Source organism: Halichoeres trimaculatus, unplaced genomic scaffold (genome assembly GCF_033239565.1).
Source record: "Halichoeres trimaculatus isolate MK-OKI-2021-1 unplaced genomic scaffold, fHalTri1.1 fHalTri1_scaffold_4, whole genome shotgun sequence".
Taxonomy (NCBI): Eukaryota; Metazoa; Chordata; class Actinopteri; order Labriformes; family Labridae; genus Halichoeres; species Halichoeres trimaculatus.
The window spans coordinates 6,294,635-6,314,014 of NW_027437182.1; the positions used below are offsets into that span (position 1 = coordinate 6,294,635).

General features: G+C 39.7%; 2 protein-coding genes across 2 annotated transcripts; one reads left to right on the top strand and one right to left on the bottom strand.

Annotated features, from left to right (window-relative positions):
• Positions 1-12,573: 12,573 nt before the first annotated feature.
• ebna1bp2 (EBNA1 binding protein 2) lies at positions 12,574-15,907 on the top strand. The gene is made up of 9 exons (XM_074667471.1): positions 12,574-12,812; positions 12,991-13,074; positions 14,010-14,182; positions 14,389-14,512; positions 14,624-14,713; positions 14,831-14,906; positions 15,035-15,125; positions 15,216-15,387; positions 15,480-15,907. Exons 1-9 carry the CDS (start codon positions 12,717-12,719, stop codon positions 15,525-15,527), a joined length of 954 nt encoding a protein of 317 aa, XP_074523572.1. The 5' UTR covers positions 12,574-12,716; the 3' UTR covers positions 15,528-15,907.
• An 86-nt stretch (positions 15,908-15,993) lies between these two features.
• cfap144 (cilia and flagella associated protein 144) lies at positions 15,994-18,537 on the bottom strand. Its single transcript, XM_074667472.1, has 4 exons — positions 18,369-18,537; positions 16,936-16,995; positions 16,744-16,847; positions 15,994-16,580 (listed from the first exon to the last, which is right to left on the bottom strand). Exons 1-4 carry the CDS (start codon positions 18,493-18,495, stop codon positions 16,479-16,481), a joined length of 393 nt encoding a protein of 130 aa, XP_074523573.1. The 5' UTR covers positions 18,496-18,537; the 3' UTR covers positions 15,994-16,478.
• Between the last annotated feature and the right edge of the window lie 843 nt (positions 18,538-19,380).

Below are 19,380 nucleotides of genomic sequence, written 5' to 3' on the forward strand. Positions count from 1 at the left end.
ACCCATTTTCTGATTTCCTCCGATCTCCTCCTTCCTCTCTCCTCCACCTTTCTCCTCTCCTCTTTCCTCCCCCCTCCTCCTCTTTCTACTCTACATGCAGGCCTCTCCTCCTCTCCCCACACCGTCTCCTCCCGTCCAACCTCTAATCAGATCAATTCACTATTCCATTCACAGGGATATGATAAGGTGATTATGCATGGGCCCCGCGCTGCTTGGACACACACACACACACACACACACACACACACACACACACACACACACACACACACACACACACACACACACACTGCCCCCTCTATCATTGATGGAAGTTGACGTCGCATTTCCCTTAAAAATTCTGTGGATGTCCTCCGTCAGAGGAAGCTGCAACCTGGCGCTCCTCCGATTTATTTGTCTCTTCGCTTCTAATCAGCGTCAGGATTGAGGAAGGATGCAGAGGGAGGAATGAGGAAAGAGGAAAGAAAGGGAAGGAAATGAGGAAAGGAGGTAGCACCAAATGTTTTTAGGGAAGTCTAGAAGGAATCCTCTTTAAATTAAATCCCGAAAAGCTGCTCGTGGTGATGAATCCAAACAAGGTGGACCTCTGATACATGAGACTGCATCTTCATCTCAGATTATTTCAGATTGACATTAAAGCATTTGACACGGATGTGGTTCACAGCGCCCCAAACGAGGCCGTATCTGAAATATTCAGAATGATATTTTAGTAATTGACATTATTTTTCATATAAAAAGTTAACACTAAGGAACAGAAAAGGATGCACTTGTGATGTTCACATTCAAGGAGCAAAATCAGCTCCAGCAACAATTTGCTGTAATCCAAACCTTGGCCTGTAGGGGGAGCTGATGCTGCTTCAGCTTTTGGCTGCATCTTGAAGGCATTCAAGAAAAGTTTATCCTCTTTTTTTTTCTTCTGACAAGTTGTTTAAAAGTTACCACGGGTATTCTCCTCTCTTTGTGAAATCCTCATCATTGATTTAAAGGTTTGTTGTCCCATCAGCTTCAGGAGAGGAGAACACTGTGTGCATGTCAGACCCCCTCACAGATCCCTCACAGCAAACACCAACCATCTGCTTTCTTTCCTAAGCTACAGCAAGCTTTGAGTTCAGTAAGAGTAAGTCTGCCGCTTTAGTTAAAGCCCACACAACATTTTACCTTATATTTCCCTGTCACTCTTTTTAAATGCAGATATTTTTCAAAGTTTAAATTAATCCTGCTGGCTTGTCATAAAAAAAAAATTGGAATGTAAAACGCTGAGAAAGTCATTTTCTATCATGTAGAGGAGAGGAATAATGGAAGTGCTCAGCAGAAACTTACTATTGACTTACAAATTTCAGAGATGATTGCAAAAAAAAAAAAAAAAAAAAAGAACAAATTGACATTTGAATGAAGCTGCATGAAGAAGGAGGATCCATGCAAAGTGCCACAAACGGAAAGCATCTGCAGGACACCGGACAAATCAAAGTGCTGTCTCTGCTGTCTTTGGATGAACACCGTTTGCATGCATGCTTGGTATGCAAGATAGCATGCATATTATTAAATATAGAATAGAAAAGAATACAATGTACTTTATTAATCCCTGAAGGGAAATTCAGAGTCACATCAGCAATACAAAAAATTATGTACCTGAAAAAATTCAAGAATATATAAAAAGAAAGAACAACAAAATAAGTTTCAACTTGAAGAAAAACGTTCATCAAAGACAGATTGACCTAACTCTCCACCCATCCTCCTCCACCTCCACAGGCTGGCCTTCTTCACCTGTTTCCTATGCTTGACAAGAGCGGATGAAAGATGTCATTTTTGCACCCACGCCCCCTTGCGTGGTCCCTTTCATGCAGAAAATTCCCGTGCTGTGCACACTCCAAAATTTCTAACCTGCTGGATGAAGATGCATGGACAAGATGGTGGCAGAATGGGATCTCCTAGTGGTCAAAGTGCAGAAACACAGACGTCTGTATGACTCTTCACACAGAGATCACCGTGATAACCGAGTGGTAAATAATTCATGGAGTGAGATTGTGGCCACTCTCAGCAGAGAAGAGAAATTGGTTAAGGCCGTGTTTACACAACAACGTTTCATCTTAAAACGCTAAAATTCAGTGAAAACGCAGTGAAAAAAAATCTGCGTTTACACAGAAATGCTGAGGGACTGAAAACGCTGTAGTAAGCATGCCAGGCCTGTACGTGGTGCCATAACTGTCTTGTCCAGAAGCCGCTTTTGGTAGATCTCCACTGAAGTAGAGTTGAGCCGTTTATCTAGTGTTTTGGCAAAAACTAAGAGCAGAAGTGGAGCAACAAATGCACATTTTGTAGAAAGACGGTCAGCAGATTCAGCAGTACATGCCGACACGGTAGTCCTCTGAATTTGCTAAAACACTGTTTCCGTGTAAACGCAAGGCCAAAACGCAACAAAGCTTTGCGTTTCACCCTAAAACCGTTGTCGTGAAACCACCCCTAAAAGAATCTGGAAAAATCTCCGGGACGGATATGTTGTGTTGTAAACAAAGGCAAGCTTCTGTGACTCTCATGTAGTACTCTGGTAGACGTACATTGTGATATACCGCCCCCTGCAGTTTGGGAATGGACACCAACAAACGCCATGCAGAGTGTTATAAAGCATAAAAGCCTCACACGCTCTCTCGCATAGCAAAACACAGCCTTTAGCAGGTGAAATCCTTCCAATGTGGCATTTGTGTCTGGTGTTAGCTCCATTAGCCAAATATCTGTGAATATAGATCTTAAATTTCCCATAATGATGGATGGACTCTCTTCTTGGCTCACACCACAGCACCAGCAGGTCCTCACCTCCTTTTCCTCAGCTCACGGGAAACATCAGGCCTAGCACTGGTTAGCATTGACTTGCTACAAGCTGCTAACAGCTGATCTCATATGTAAATAATGTGACCATGGTTCTATGTAGGATCTCCAGACAAATATAGGAACAAAACTAGTAGAAACAGTCATGCAGACGTAACCAGTTTGGTGTCAATGGCCAAGAAATGAGACATAAAAGCAAAGATGACAAAAAAGAAAAGAAAAGAAATACAAAAAATGGACAAGGACGAGAGAGGTTAAAAATATCAAATCAAATTTTGTTAAGTTGACTGGATTTAACTCCACAACGGCTTAATGTCTGCAGGTTTACTGGTTGTAACTTTGAGATTTTGGGCTTTCTGCTGAGGTTTTTTGGTGATTTCCTGATAAAGAGCTCTTATTTTCTCGACACTTTCTCTGCTAACTGGCTGTAATTCAGCTCCCTGCTGCACAGCTGTCGGCTGGATGACAGGTCATGTCAGGACATTAAACTGTGAGTGGGATGCAGGCTAATGGTTGGGCTGAATGCTCACTCTGGGACCACTTGCTCTCTATTTGACACTCAGCGGCGTTCGGACAATCCCACACCTGATGGTCTGTTATGTAGGCTGGGTTATAAAGCACTTAGACACCTGGTTGAGGTGAAAGTGTTTTTAAAACGTTGTTTTTTTTATGACTCAGTATCTCTGCACTGAAGCATCCTGTATGTCCTCACTTCATAACAAACTTATCTACCGGCTGAGTGGGGGGTTGGAGAATGTCACAGCAGCATTTTAGATAACGCTCAGCGTCCTGGTCAAAGACGTGTCCAGAATTTGGGAAAAATTGTTGTCGCAGCAATTTCTTTCAAGGACTCCACTGAATACATTTCTATTCATGGACTGTCTGCAGAAAGTGTCTGAGAAGAGTCTATAAAGGAGGAAACATAACGCACACTAATGATACCAAACTGCTGCAGCAGCAAAACACTCACACTGTCATTCTGCCTCTTAATACACACGAGGTTTGGTGTTACGCAGAGTTCAAATGTCCAGAATGATGGACTTCACCTCAAAATGAACATTAACTTTCTCCTCTTGTGTTTCTCCTCTTACTGTCGTGGCAGCATCTTCTTTAGAAAAGGAAACCGTCACCATCAGGGAGGCTGTTATAGTGGATGTTGGTTTGAATGGGTACATTGTGAGTCACTGATTTACATGTAGTCAAAACCACCCAGTAGTCTCTCTCTGCAGGTTTTAATCTAAAAAAAAAAAACGAAGAAAATGTACAGTACAGGTGTCAGACACAGTTCCTCTAAAAGTTGTTGGGGACGACACACTGGAAAAAAACGGAAGTCTTATCAAGTGATTTTGTCTTATTTTCAGTAGAAATGTCTTTTTACACTTCATACTAGCTACATTCACCTGACAAGTCCAGAGCAGTGTTAGTTTCAAGTTATCTAAAGACAAAAATTAGGTCTGAATTGCTTGTAACAAGTAAAAATAATTTGCCAATGGAACAAGAGAAAAGTCACTTATATTAAGACATACTAGTTTTAAGCATTTTTGACTTGTTAAAAGCAATTCTGATCTCATTTTTGTCTTTAGATAACTGGAAACAATATTTTCTTCTTCTGGTAAGGATAAGTTTAATGTGGCTCATATCGAGGGCAATTTCTACGTAAAATAAGACAAAAACATTTGATAAGATTTCAGCTTTTTTGCAGTGTAGTCTGATGAAAATAGCTTATAAACTATGGAACTCTTGATTTACATGACTGCAAGTGTCCTTAAAGTGTTGAAAGGGGGTTGTTTCTGCTCTAACCCATCTCCATACCTTCGCCTCCACAATCAGATCTAGAAACACCAGCAGCTACATGATTACTTTAAATCAGCACAAGTGTTGCTGATGTCGGGGTTAGGCATTCACCACCACCGTCACTGTTACACCTATACAGAGTACGAGATATGAGAGTAATTGGCCAAAAAACACGATTGACACCTCTGTCTCAATCCACAGATGGTGTCAGGTTTCAGTGAGATGTTTAATCCTGTTGAATCAGAGCATGGAGCTAGGAGGAAGTTTACACAGGGTCGAAGAGACCTCTCAGACACAAGCTAGAGACAAAAGTTGTCCTTCTATCTGCCAGATAAATATACATCCACCCTAAGACTGTATAAAAACACAACATAAAACTAGTTAAATGCCAAGTTACATCCATGATTACAAAACTATATAACAGCCAGGTGATCTGAGATGTGTCTGTAATGTGTATTGTTGGTGAATTCTGGTTATGTCCTACTTGTGCTCATCTCTCATCAACCTCACCAAGCAGAGCTATAATAAACTCACTCTTCATTTTGTTGATTGATTCTTAAGTTTGAACCATTTCCACTGAGCAGACTGGTTTGGTTTATCTCGGTAGAGTGCGCATTTTGCGGCGTTTTCACTGACTTATCCCGGGACAGATCCCCAAATAACCAAGACGAGCCAGCCTACTTTTGGGACCCTTTCGTATGGGTGCCAGACTGAACTGATCCGCTCTCGGAAGGTGGAGCTACAACACTGCAGACCACTGATTGGTCGAAAGAATCATCACTTACCCCGACAGCGGCTGCATTTCCCTTGGTGGCACACAGACTTCTCTGAAACAAAGCTTGATTGTTCTTTGTATCAAAGAGCTACATGCCAATCACAGAGAGGACCGTTTCTGAAACAGATTTTTGAAGCATATTGGCTATCCGGCCATATTGGATGTGACGGGGGCTTTGAGCTATTGGAGAGCTTAGCTGTGCCTCTGATTGGATAAGCTTGCAATCTTAGGTATACTCCAAACTGCAGAGTTTCAAAGAATTTCAACCCCGCACAGTGTGTACAGATAGTAAAATTAGCGAATCAGACAGGAGACATTTTTTGAACCAGACTGTAAATAGATTTATTTCTGCAGTGAAAACTGCTTTTTTGGCTTGGTGAGTATGTGACTTCCGGTATTTCCAGGGCAAGCCTCAAGCACTTTCCTGTTCAGCTTTCTTCTGCTGTGATGCCCATTTTCTTTTTGACAGTACAGCTCCAGCGTCCAACATTACTACACAAGTGTTTAAGTGTTCTTTTTTCAAAGACAAAAAAGTATGGTTACCTTGACATGTTTTGACTTACTCTGCGGTCTTCTTCAGAAGCTGTCATCCTGACAGCTGTGACGTGTCTTTTTATCAGCTGTTTCCGGTAGAAGCCGGCAGGACAGATTGATCTCGTGATCTGTCCCGCCAGCTACGTCCCCCGTTGCCTGACGGCCTCTGGAGAAGTAAATCCCAGGTGTGTGAGAGCTGGAAGGCTCCTTCATTCCGGTTCATGGTGTCCGTGCCACGTTTCCTGATTAGAGGTCGACCGATATGGGTTTTTTGGGGGCCGATGCTGATGCTGATGCTTTCCAAATTTGGGCAGCCGATGCTGATATGCATAGCCGATTTTTCCAATTTGATATTCAGGCCGATTGTTAAATAAATATATATTTATCACAGTTTTGTGAAACGCAGCAATTTCTGAGCAACTAAAAGAAATCTATTATAAAAAGTCGTGTCCAGTCCTCTGAACATTTATTCAGCTTTCAAAACAATGAAATATTTTGTCTGAGTAAACACACAATGTAACAAGCAGTAGTAAACATTCACACCCTTCTTAAAATGTCAAAAAAGAAATTTAAACTTATTAATATAATTTGAACAAAAGTATGTAATGTATCCAAGTGGTTCCACAAGTTTGAGGTGCTCATCTTTTTTGTGCCTGATCAAAAATTGCGTCATTTTATACAACGGATCAAAAATCGGCTTTTTAAAAGAAAATACGGCCGATGGCCGATAGAGACAAATGTCCAAATATCGGCCCGATATATCGGCCGGCCGATATATCGGTCTACCTCTATTCCTGATCTCTATTGACTCCATCATCCATCATCCATCTCTTGTATTTGTTGCTTTCTGATCCGATTATTGTTGATTTGTCCCAGTCCATTATGTGCTTTTCATGTTTGCAGTGGTCTGATATTGCTGATTTTAGGTATTCCTGATTTGCCTTTTCCTTGTCTGCCCGGGTGAGACGTGTTGCTGTTTGTTTTTCGCACTCCCTCTGATGTTCTTTTCTTCTTGTGCTGAACGGTCTCCCCGTCTCCCCAATGTACGATTTATTGCATGTTTTGCATGGTATGTTGTATATAACATTGCATTTATTGTCCGGGTGTATTGTGTCCTTGGGGTGTAAGAGTAGCTGTCATTTTTTTGTGTGAGGTTTGACAATTGTTATAATGTTATGTTTCCTTATTGCTCGTATTGGCTCTGTGATCCCCCAGATGTATGGCACTGTGATGATGTCCTTGTATTGATTGTCCTTTTTTGTTTGTTTTCTTTTCCGTGTTTCTTTCTTCTGTTTGTTGTTGACCTGATGCTTCCCCTTTTCAATTGCCCATCTTGGGTATAGGCAATTTTTCAGAGCTGTCTGTATGTGGTTTTCCTCCCTCCTCTTGTCCTCCTGGTCCGTGATGATATTGAGCCGTTCATATAAAGTTCTGACAACTGAGAGCTTGAGTGCAGTGGGGTGTTCTGAGGTCCAAAGTAAGTACTGATCTGTATGAGTGGGTTTCCTGTACACTGTTGTGCTGATGCTGCCGTCCTGTTTGTGGTGAATGTTTATATCCAGAACAGAAATTGTCCCTTGTTTCCTTCCTCATGTGTAAATTTGATGTTTCCTGTTGTGTCTCTGGTGTTGAGGTGATCAGTGAGTTCTTGTGTTTGTCCAGATTTTATTTTCTCCAAAATGTCATCCACATAACGTTTCCATAGTGTGGGCTTGCAGTGTTGTGGTGCTGTGCTGATGGCCTTTTCCTTCAGATTCTCCACGAAGAAATTACTCATGATGGCAGAGAACGGTTAAAAAATGGCGAATCCTTCTTTCTGTCTGTATATGGTGTCTTTGTATTGGAAATATGTGGATTTTGCAACGAAAGTTATGTTCTAAGTAGACAAGATGAACCTAATCAGTAACATTACTACACACTTGATGGTCGGGTTTAACATTCCTTTGACCTCAACAATTTGCATACTTGGATTATATCCCAAAAACCTCATCAGAACAAAGAAGCAATCTGAAATTGTTGACTTTGGTCTTCTCCATGCAAAAAGAGTGATTGCACTATATTGGAAAAATGTCGAACCACCTTCACTGGCAATATGGAAGAAGGAGTTGATAACTTGTCTTGGACTTGAAAGATTGACATATATTGTTTAAGGTAAAAAAAGAGGAGTTTGCCTTTGTTTGGGACTCATTTATGTCATTCTTGACTAATGAAAGGGATAACACTGACTGAATAACACTATGTAATGATCCTGCCTTTTTTTTTTTTTTAGCTTTTATCTTTATTATCATTTTTAAATTATTATTATTAATTCTATTATAATTATTTTTTAATATTATTATTTTTATTATTATTATTTATTTTTGTGTATTTTCATTATTTATTATTATTATTATTAATAATAATTTTAATTTTATTATTATTATTATTATTATTATTATTATTATTATTATTATTATTATTTTGTGTGTGTGTTTGTGTGTGTGTGTGTGTGTGAATGAGCACTTGTTTGAGGGGACATAAATGAAAATGAAAATGTTTGTACATTTGATACAAAGTTTGATATTTATCTAAAACTTTAATAAAAAAATATTGTTAAAAAAAAAACATTACTACACACTTACTGAACTCACTTCTCACTGTTAAACTTTGCTGGTCAGTGTAGTGTTGTTAAAGAGACTTTCAGTTTCTGTACTGTATATGAATTTGTGTTCTCATGGAAAATTCGAACTAGACCACACATACTGAGAAATAGCATTTAGAAACAACGGATTTTGGTGCTGATGGTCTCAATTGAAATTGAGGGTTATGAACAGGAAAAATTATAAAAGTGAGACTATTTCAAAATCATTTGCTATTTCTACGCCGCATTAAGATGGTCTCAACAGCTTTTAGTTACCTACTGAGACTCTCTGCTGTGATACCTTTCATAAATTCTTATTATTCAGAGCAAGTTAATCAAAATCTGGTCATAAAGCCAAGTCTGCCAATGATACCTCTCTGGATTATAACCCTGCTCCTGGAATATTTAAATGATTAAAGAACTCGTGGGCTTTTTACTAAATGGCGATTTTCTTTGGAGGACACTGGATGTTTGATAGCTCTGTTTTGGCTGGTTTAAGATAACAGCATGATGTCTATTAAAGGGACAGAGTGATGTATGAATGTAGCCAACTCTTCAGCAGACATGTGGAGGTATTTTGATAGAGTGGGAAGGAATAAACATCCACTCAAGGCAGACTGAAACAGATCAAGACTAAATGACCGACAATAGTATCCCATCCATTATCCAGACAGTTGTTTACCCACATATCACCAAATCTCCTCCGGTGGATTGAGCAGACTATAGGAGCTCAACCACTCATCCAACCTGAGCCCAGACATTCACGGCTGTGCTCCTCTTTTTGTCCCGAGCTTCAGCAGCCTGAAATAACTCCAACAGAGGAGCTTGACAGCGTGAATCCAACTTAGCTTCAATCTGCTGTCAGGAAGCTTCCCATCGCTCTGGGGTGAAGAGTGACAGCAAGATGTGAAGTCAGTGGACCACACTGCTGTCTGGCTCAAACGATTGTAATGACAGAAATGGAGAATCACGCCGTTTCCCCTCCTTTTGGAGGCGTCTGAGGGTGAGGATCTGACCATGCAGAGAATGGGGGAATTAAGGGTGCTGGAGTACAAATCTTATTTATTGATTTCCATCAGAGAGGAGAGAAAGTCGCTCTCAGGGGATCAGTCAGATTTGGCTTTAAAGACTTGGGGGATAAGGCACAGAGATGGACGGATGACATCTAAAATGAACTCTGTTACTCATCTCAGAAGTCTCCAGACTTCTTACCGACCTGAGTTCACCTGGTGACTCCTCTCATCACTGTGCTTTAAATAATTCCTGAGTATCACCCAGACGAAGCAGACTGATCATTAACGATTTAACAGACACGTTCACAATATTGTTGAGTCTATTAAATGCTCTACACGATTTTTACAACCCTTCTTATAAGTTTATGAGTTTTTAATAGGCCTGTCACGATAACAAATTTTGCTAGACGATAATTTCTCAAAATAGTATTGCCGATAAACGATATTATTGTCAATATTATTTTGATTTTTTTTCTCAATTTTTTCATTGATGTAATTATGATAAATGGGATAATAAAGTGAGTACACTATATCAAAAGCAAGAAACTTTAATTTCTTAAGAGTATTTAAAAGGTCAGGATCTTTTAAATAAAATAAATTAAACAAAAAATATAATAAATTTAACAAACAAGAAAGAGAAAAAATAGAATGAAAATGAAATGGACTCTCTTTTAGAAAAAAAAATACATGTCAATGAAAATAATTAATACTAATCAAAAACAATAAAACATAGACCCTGTCTCTAAAGGAAAAACAAAACTCCAAAAAAAACAACAATAAAAACTATAGCCTAAATAAAAGGGAGTTTATACAGTTCCTGAATTGTTTGTAACATGTACTTTTTCCCAGTCAATCCGTACTGTCTGTCAAACATTTTTAACATTTCTGGCTTTCAACCGTATTGAAGGGCTGCATTTCTTTGGCAATGTAGCTGTCTTTGAGCGCCCACCATTTGGCGCTTTTATTTCTATTTACTTTGCAGACCAAAAGCCTCAGTAAGAGCAGATTATCAAAGAACAAGGCTCCGCTGCACCTCCCCTTCTTCTTCTTCTTCGTCGCCACTATTTTCAAACAAATGCGACATATCAGCTCGTTGGTGTTCATGAGCTCACACTTTTGTCATTCTGATAAAAAACAAAATATTCCCACACTGGGACTGTGGCAGGCGGCTTAAGAACTGTATCTTTTGTGCCATCACTCATATTAGCGTGTGTTTCCTCCTTACCCCTCAGGACGCTCGCTTCAGCTCTCTCTGTGTGTACGCGAGCAGCCCCGTCTTCACCCCAAAGATCGCATTTTTGACAGATGCTCACTCCGCTATAAATGCGCTATAGAACCTATGCACCCCGATGTTAGAAAAGATAGAGGTAGTGAGCCATCTTCTCATTCAGCCTCTTTGGTCGAAAGAGAGGAGGAAAACAAACATGCATGCACGTGTCAGTTTATGGAGGCTGGCAAACTTACCAAGGACGTTTTTATTTATCGTTCACTTAATTCATTTATTGATTATCGTGACAGGCCTAGTTTTTAAGCATCAAAAGTAACATGTAAAAATGGCCACTTGGCTTGAACTGATTCTGTATCAATTAAAATGTATCCTTGCACACCACAAATTAACCTTTTACCCTCTAACTATGAAACAACCAAAATGACCTTCTCTACAGACTGTTGAGAATTTATGTTTAGCATTACACAATAAGTAAAACAATAAATCTCTGATCATATTCGAGGTGTTAGCACTAACAATCACTAAAAATGTAATTCAGTATCTGTAGTTGGCAGAGGTACACTGTCATGGATGGGATCTTTGCTTCTCAACACAGGGTGAATCCCTTACAAGTGACATTTTGTGTGGGCTCAAGTGACTTTCACAGTCAGCGGCTAAAGCACATTATCAGCATTCAGCATGTGAGCATGCTGGCTCTAACTGCAGGTCCTCAACCCAGAAATGTGGTGTGGCAAGGTATGAATACAAACTGTCTTTTTGAGACATGCAAGGGACTGAATGTGATTTCATTCATGTCTTTCTGCAGTTAACAGCAGTGATATTTCAGGCTGTAACCTAGACCCTCTTACTACACTTCAGGTTTAGAAATCTGAGTCAGGAAGCCATGGAGGGACAGTATGTGTTTTAAAGAGACTAGAGCTGATGAGCAGTTTTTGTTATCAGATAAAAAAGAGGCGGATTCAGGTTGCGAATGAATCTAGGGAGAAAGGGTTAGGCTATTTGTTTTGATCTATCTTCGAGGCCAAATTCAGGGTGACAGCGAGCCAAGGCCGCAGACCTTTCTCTCAATCCATGCCTTATCAGCGACACAGAAATCGAATATGGTAGAGAGCTTTGGAGAAGTGATGTCAATAGTTTCTTTCTTGATGAGGTGGCAAGTTGAAGTCACGATGCTTTACTTTCTCAGTGTGGTTCATGGATTTGAAGATTGTTTTCTCAACTGTGATCTGCACAGGCCTTTTAGTCTATCTATCTATCTATCTATCTATCTATCTATCTATCTATCTATCTATCTATCTATCTATCTATTTTTTTCTTTTATTATTATTATTTTTCTATTTTCTATCTATTATTATTTTTATTATAATTATTGTCCATCAATCTATCCATTGAGCTGCACAGCTACTACGTGTGCAATCTGCTAAGGTGCACAACAGCACCGCCATGAGGAATTTATTGATATATATCAAAACACAATATAAACTTTTCTATTTTATACCGACAAACTTTTGCTACTTACATTTTTGCAACTGTTGTTTTATGTATGAAAAGCTAAACAAAAAGTTAACAGCACTCCAAAAATTGCGGAGTGACGAAAATTTGAAAAACAGAGTGTGACGGAGATACATTTTTAAAACGTTACTTACTATGTTAACACTTACAGCCCCCGGCATGATAAAAGAATATTCATACAAAAATAAAAATCAACAAAATTTACCTGTAACTCAGTATTTTCCGTGTTTTCCCCGCGTAGGAACCTTCCGTTAAACCCATCCTTTCTGCCGGCGGACCGTGTCCGTTGAACACCATAGTGACGTCGCTCACCGTCACTTCCTCCCCACGTGAGCTTCTTGTACATGTGAGGAGAGAAGAGTCCACAGCGAGGGGTTTCTTCGTGTTTACAACCATTAGATTGTATTTTCTCACCTTATGATCATTGAAAGCAGGAGTATGGAGTCCGCGGAAGAGGACGAGCAGCTCGGACTGGAGTCAGAGGATGAAGACAGTGAATTATCAGACGATGAGGTGAGGGAGTGCGAAAATCGGCCCTTAACTACAGTAAAATGAAGAGAGAAATAATACAGCTGCCTTTCTGAAAACTAGATTATTTTACAGTTTTTTAAGTGTTGTCTGCCTAGTGTTTTTTTCCACACCATGGTGTTTACAACTCTAACCTATCATGTCTTTTTTTCCTTCTGTCTAGCTCCAAGAAGCATTTGCCAAGGGGTTGTTGAAACCCGGGATGAATGTTCTGGTGGATAAACCCAAAAAGTTGGTCAATAATTTGGTAAGTGAGTCCATATTCTATGTGTAAATACAGGTCCAGGACACATACATTTCACTGAATACTTTTAGAGCAAGTGATGACAAACATTACTTTTTTCTGTGTTTTATTTTTAAAAAAAATCTTCAATGAATTATGATCAATCACACCTGCAGAGGTAAAAAGTTATACAGGCAATAAATATGCTTCACACTTATACCAAGTATGATTTTACACAGCTTTCAAGTGCTACAAAATAATATTACAGTGAATGCAACCGCATTTGAGAATCCTAGTTCGAATGCTTTCTCTGCTGTACACAGGTTCTTAAGCCATGTGTGAACTTACTGTTAACTTATAACAATAGATGTGGATTTGTTTGCAGTGGGTTGTCACTTTTTTAGCGATCTCTGTAAATAGTCTGTCCCTAAAGGGTATATGTTTTAAACTAGGGATGTCCCGATATTACATTTTCACTTCCGATATGATACTGATACTGCAGCATTGAGCATTGGCCGATACCGATATTTATCCGATACGATATCAACATTAAACATGCATACTTTTATTACTTATTTTGTAGTATGTCTGTCATGTTAGAAAAGGCTTGATAAAGTAATATTATTCAAACAAAGAACAGCGGTCAGCAACAGTAGGTATGAGGAAAATCTGACCCATTTATTATTAACCAATGGGTAACAGAAACCGCTTATATTGGAGATTTTAGATGCATTCCGATACGATACCGATAGTTGTTTTTTGCTGATATCGGACCGATATTCAATATCAATATCGGACTGGGACACCTCTACTTTAAACTATCCAGCAAGTGGTATTGAGCACATGTCCTGTTAAATCTTTGTAGAATTGTGTGACAAAAACTACCACTATGGCAGTGTCAGTACCTTTGTATTCAACAAAGGACTTCTGATGATATGTGATCTTGTATCTCGTTGTAGGAGGGGTTGAAACAGTGTCTTGCTGATTTTCGTAAAGACCTTCCCTGGGTGGAGCGGTTGGATCTGACCAACCCACCTGCTGAAGACGTCCTCGCCAAAGCTGAAGGCAAAGTCCCAAATCCAGCCAATGGAGATGTTAATGCTGACGACGATTTCCAAAGGGAGATGTTCTTGTGAGTGATTGTCACTTGGTGTACATTTTGTTTTAAGTAAAACAAATGCTCTAAAGTTTGTGATCACGTTTTGTGTTATTCAGAAGATGGAGTTGTTAGAGAAATGTTAAAGCATTATGTTAGGTCTCCTCTCCAGTAAACCGCACAATTGGAGACTGATTTCTGCTCAATCTAAACCTTCATGTTCTGTGTTATGTAAATCACAGCTACCGTCAGGCTCAAGCGACAGTCCTCGAGGCTCTGCCCCTCTTAAACAAGAACGGTATTTCCACCAAGAGGCCAGATGACTACTTTGCAGAGATGGCAAAGTCAGACCAGCACATGCAGAAGGTGAGCTGTTTTCTCTTTTGATAAAAACTTAAAGTGTTTTTTTTTTTTTCTTAGTAAGAGGAACAGTTTTTCCTCTGTCAGACCTAAATCAAAGTCTTTTCTTTCCTTCAGATCAGGAAGAAGCTGATCTCAAAGCAGTTGATAATGGAGAGGTCAGAAAAAGCCAAGAAATTGCGAGAGCAGAGGAAGTTCGGCAAAAAGGTTCATACCTCTTTCTCCTGTGGATTCTTTTTTATTTTATATGATTGAATTGAAGATGGATAAAGAAAAATTCACCATCATAGGCTGGAGAGTTAACTGAATTTCAATGTGCCTCAGGTCCAAATAGAAGTGATCCAGAAGAGGCAGAAAGAGAAGAAGGCCATGATGTCTGCTGTGAAGAAATATCAGAAAGGTGAGACTTCATGAGTTTTTATTTTCTGCTACACACACACAGGAATAAATGAATTTCTGTGTTGTTGCTCACACATATCAACTTGTTCCAATCTTGTCAAAATGAGACTCATCATGCTTTTGTCACAGGTATGACAGACAAACTGGATTTCTTGGAAGGAGACCAGAAAAAGGGTAAAGAGCCTGCACAAGGATCCAAGAAAGTGGCCAACAAGAAAGGGTGAGATGTTTCAACCAAGCTGTGTTTGTTTACATGTTTATATTTGTGTCAGTTATCAAGAAGCTCAAACTGTTGATGTTACTTCAACAGCCCTAATGCCAAGAGAAAATACAAGGACCAGAAGTTTGGCTTTGGAGGCAAGAAGAGTGGAAAGAAGTGGAACACCAAAGAGAGCTTCAACGATGTGTCAAGTTTCCGCGCTAAAGTGGCTCATGCTAAGGGCGGCAAAGGAGGGAAGAAAGGCAAAGGAGGAAAACAAAATGTGAGTCACTGATATATAGACACCACCTGGATTAATACTTCAGGATTGTGCTGCAATATGAAGAAACTAATGGCCTTTTACTTTGTTTTCAGAAACGTCCGGGCAAATCGGTCCGCAGGAAAATGAAGGGTCGCTCTTAAGAGAAATGGACATTTTCCTGATCTATCGGCCAGACTCGACTCTGGGTTTAGAGCAAGTTTCCCTGCTGGCACCTCAGTCTGTCCTCTGTACACAACAGGAGACAGAGGAAAAAGTACACTTTATTTTTTTCTTTTATTCAGTGGGGCCTTTGTAAAATACGCCTGGATGGATGCAGAGGGCCTTCTGTGCCAGAAGGGGAGTACGGGGGCTGTTTGAAGGACTGGACCCATGAGATTGCAGAAACAGCAACCCAAAAAGGAGCTGAGTAGAGCTGCTTAAACCATGATGAGAGTATGTTTCTCTTTGTGTTGTAGCTCCCTGTGATTCTGCATCAAATTTCTTCTCTTCTTCTTTGTATTGTGTGCCCTTCAGAGTTTGTTTTCTGTTTTATTTTTTTTTACAAACTCAGCAACTTGACTCATCGATTGTCCCCCATGTGATCTGACATTTTATAATATTGAGCAGCTGCTACTTTTGCCCTTTCCCTCGTTCATTAATATGATTAGAATGTGATGGGCAAGCCTGCTTTGTATAGACCTGTGCAAATGTTTGCCCTGCGAGTCTCTTTCTTTGTTTGCTGAGAAGGAGATGCTAAAGGGCAGCTCCTGCTGATGATGTGTTTGATAAATAAAAATCTGAACGGAGGTTCTGACTTTTTAGAGGATTTGCATCTTTTCTTCCTCGTTATTTGATGAGAAGAGGGCAGATACTTTGTGTTTGTGTCTGAGCTGACTCAGCAGGAATGGAGTCCCCTGAGGATAAATGGGCTCATGTACCAAAAAAGAGGAGTCTGCAGTTTGATAGGATAAGATGATCAAGTTTGGTTTACACAGCCACTGAACCAGAGGGAAAAAACCCATCACACATGTCTGAGGTGGATTAATGAGCTCACTCTTAAGTAGGTTTCATCCTTTATGCTGTAATACTTTGAGACAAGCTCATGAACAGACTCAAGTCTGAGCTGCTGAACGCAGGAGCAGCTCTTTGTGTTTGGTGACGTCAGAGTTGACCCTCTGGAAGTGAAGCCTCCGGTCGTTGCGGTTTGTTTGAATCTGGGGAAAAAGAATAAAAAGAGTCAGTCTTCTTCAAGCTCAATCTAAAATCACATAATTTATGAACCCTGTATGCCTGCATTATGGTTTCCCAGCCTAAACTCAGGCCCAATACCCACAGTACCACCTTAATGTCCTGTTGCCAGCTTGGTGTTTTCCTTACCAGTGGAGTTGACCACCACCCTGTTTCCTGACTCTCCGTCTGAGGCGTTAGATATTTCTTCCTGGGTTCCTCTTGGGCTTTGCGATAGGCCTCAATATATTCAGCTGAAAAGAGAAGAAACATTCTTGTTTCACTGGATTTAAAGTCATGTTTAAGTATTTAAGTATTTTAACAGAGTTAACACAAACTTACTGGACTGCATGATGACTTCAGGTGGTTTCCTAGACATTGGTTTGTCAGGCAGCACGTGCACTAAAAGTGAAAAAACAAACACTGTGAGAAAATATCTTCTCATAATTCAACAACCCAGTCTCACCCTGGGATCAATCCACCACTTCTTAACTAGGTTTGAAACTTTTACCATATGTGGTATTGACATCCAACATTTAACTTATTAGTCTTTCGTAGAATGTAAAAAGAAAAAAAGAAGAAAACCACCTCCTTAAAGTATAAGTTTGGTTAATACAGCTTTTACATTGTTTATAGAATGAAGTAGAACAAAATACTCACCCAGAAGGCTTTCCTGATCCAAGCAGTGCTTCGGGAGATATTTATATCCAAAATCGTGCAGCGGACGTCCGTATAATGGGATCCATCGGGGCATAGACAGCGCCGCTCCTAAAACTACATTTATCGTCCAAAAACTTGTGTTTTTCACCAATATTCCATCATGGTCCACTCCGGGTTAGTCCTCTGCTGCAGTCTGTGTCACTCCAGACAGCGCTGTGGGGCTGTAATGACCTCTGAACTGGCAAAGACTTTGTTTACGATTGCCCCTCAAAGAAAGGAGAAAGTGCAGTCAGTTCTCCAGAGAGTACTGCGCATGCACGGAGGGGCAATCGTAAACAAAGTCTTCGTCATTACAGCCACACAGCGCTGTCTGGAGTGACACAGACTGCAGCAGAGGACTAACCCGGAGCGGACCATGATGGAATATTGGTGAAAAACACGAGTTTTTGGACGATTAATGCAGTTTTAGGAGCGCCGCTGTCTATGCCCCGATGGATCCCATTATACGGACGTCCGCTGCATGATTTTGGATCTAAATATCTCCCGAAGCACTGCTTGGATCAGGAAAGCCTTCTGGGTGAGTATTTTGTTGTACTTCATTCTATAAACAATGTAAAAGCTGTATTAACCGAACTTATCCTTTAATGTTTCAGCTTGACCTGACTGAGCTCCAGAGTACAGTTTAAATCTTTATTATGTAAATGACTGAGTTTTGATACTGATGCTTCAATTTGATCAACAAAGGCAAAATTGATCATATTTGTGGACTGTTGGTGAACTTTAAGCTACCTTAAGAGTTGTTTTGTAAGTTTTCCACAGCAGAAACTTCATAAAGTAAGATTAATATATTTTTTTCTAAAACAAAAAATCAAAATAAACTCTAAGTTACATACAGGAACTGTACAGCTGGTACCTCTGAGTTATAGTACACTCAACTGATCACCTAAAAATAAATTTAACACAAAGTAGCTGCTCTGACCATGGACTCAAAGTACCCGGATTCTTGGAGAGTGCTATGTGATTTTTATTAATCCAGAGGAGCAGTTGTGTATCACTGCAGAGGTATAATGAATTGTTTATCGCACTTGTCGGTTAAAGTGAACAGAGCTTCTTACATTTCCTTCGTGGGTTGAAGTTAAACTCCGTGTGGAGGCTCTGGAGTCTCTGCTCCTTCCTGACGGTCTCGATAAACAAGGCGTCCTGTTGGACCATGTTTGGCTTCTCTTTCACCTTCTCGGCCATTGAACGGAAACTCAGCTAGACAGTAAACAGAGTGGAAAAACTAGAGGCACTGGACGAGGCGCTTCCCTGTTGCTAGGCAACGGGAAACACTGCTCGCGCTGCAGTAGCGTGTGTAGAACGCACGATGACGCAATGCGACAAGGAGTGGTTGTAGATGTCGTTTATTATGAATTTTGAAAAAGTGGCAGAGTAACGGTTTTTTTCTCATTTTAAATACAGCTTGTGTGTCCTCTGAAGCCGTTTAAGACGAATTATTTCTGACACAGCCTCAACAAATTGATACTATTTCATTGTGGTGAGGGCTCAGTACTTATGTTTAATCATTTATTTTATTTATTTACAGGGAAAGTGCTAATAAATTCACATTTTTCAGATGTTACAACGTGTTTCTCATATTAAAAGCACGCTGTCTCTGCCAAAAGTCCCTGCCATATTCTGCCTACATTTGGCATGTAAATAATCTCTAAACTTTTGCATTTCCTTGAAGCCTATGCACTTAAAGCACTGTTTCTACCGTCCTATTAATCTCTTAAATACCCTTCTAGACACTGTTATCAGACACTCCATAGTGATAATTGCAGGAGTCTGACAGATTAAGGTTGCAGGACAACACCTAAAGAAATTAAAGAATTCAAAAAGTCAAATCTTCTTCCATTTTTAATTTATTCAGAATATATTCTTGTACATTCAAAATTTATTCCAAAATCTCAAATCATTTTTTTTATCATACAGAAAATGCAGAGAGAAAAAGTGGCAATACTAACCTGATGATAAAATTATTAGTTCTATTTTTTTAATGTTAATTTTTAAGACACTAGTAGTGTTTTGATCTTGATTTGTTACAATATTTATCATAGCTTTCTCCTCTTCCTTCTGACTTTCACA

Bases quoted from the DNA above. Each gene is read 5' to 3' on its own strand.
- ebna1bp2 (XM_074667471.1), top strand. From the start codon at position 12,717: ATGATCATTGAAAGCAGGAGTATGGAGTCCGCGGAAGAGGACGAGCAG. The intron at 13,075-14,009 runs GTAAGTGAGTCC...ATCTCGTTGTAG, and splicing joins AAAAGTTGGTCAATAATTTG to GAGGGGTTGAAACAGTGTCT. The intron at 15,126-15,215 runs GTGAGATGTTTC...TTACTTCAACAG, and splicing joins AAAGTGGCCAACAAGAAAGG to CCCTAATGCCAAGAGAAAAT.
- cfap144 (XM_074667472.1), bottom strand. From the start codon at position 18,495: ATGGCCGAGAAGGTGAAAGAGAAGCCAAACATGGTCCAACAGGACGCC. The intron at 16,996-18,368 runs GTAAGAAGCTCT...TTTCACTTTTAG, and splicing joins CTTCAACCCACGAAGGAAAT to TGCACGTGCTGCCTGACAAA. The intron at 16,581-16,743 runs GTAAGGAAAACA...CTTTTTCCCCAG, and splicing joins GGTGGTGGTCAACTCCACTG to ATTCAAACAAACCGCAACGA.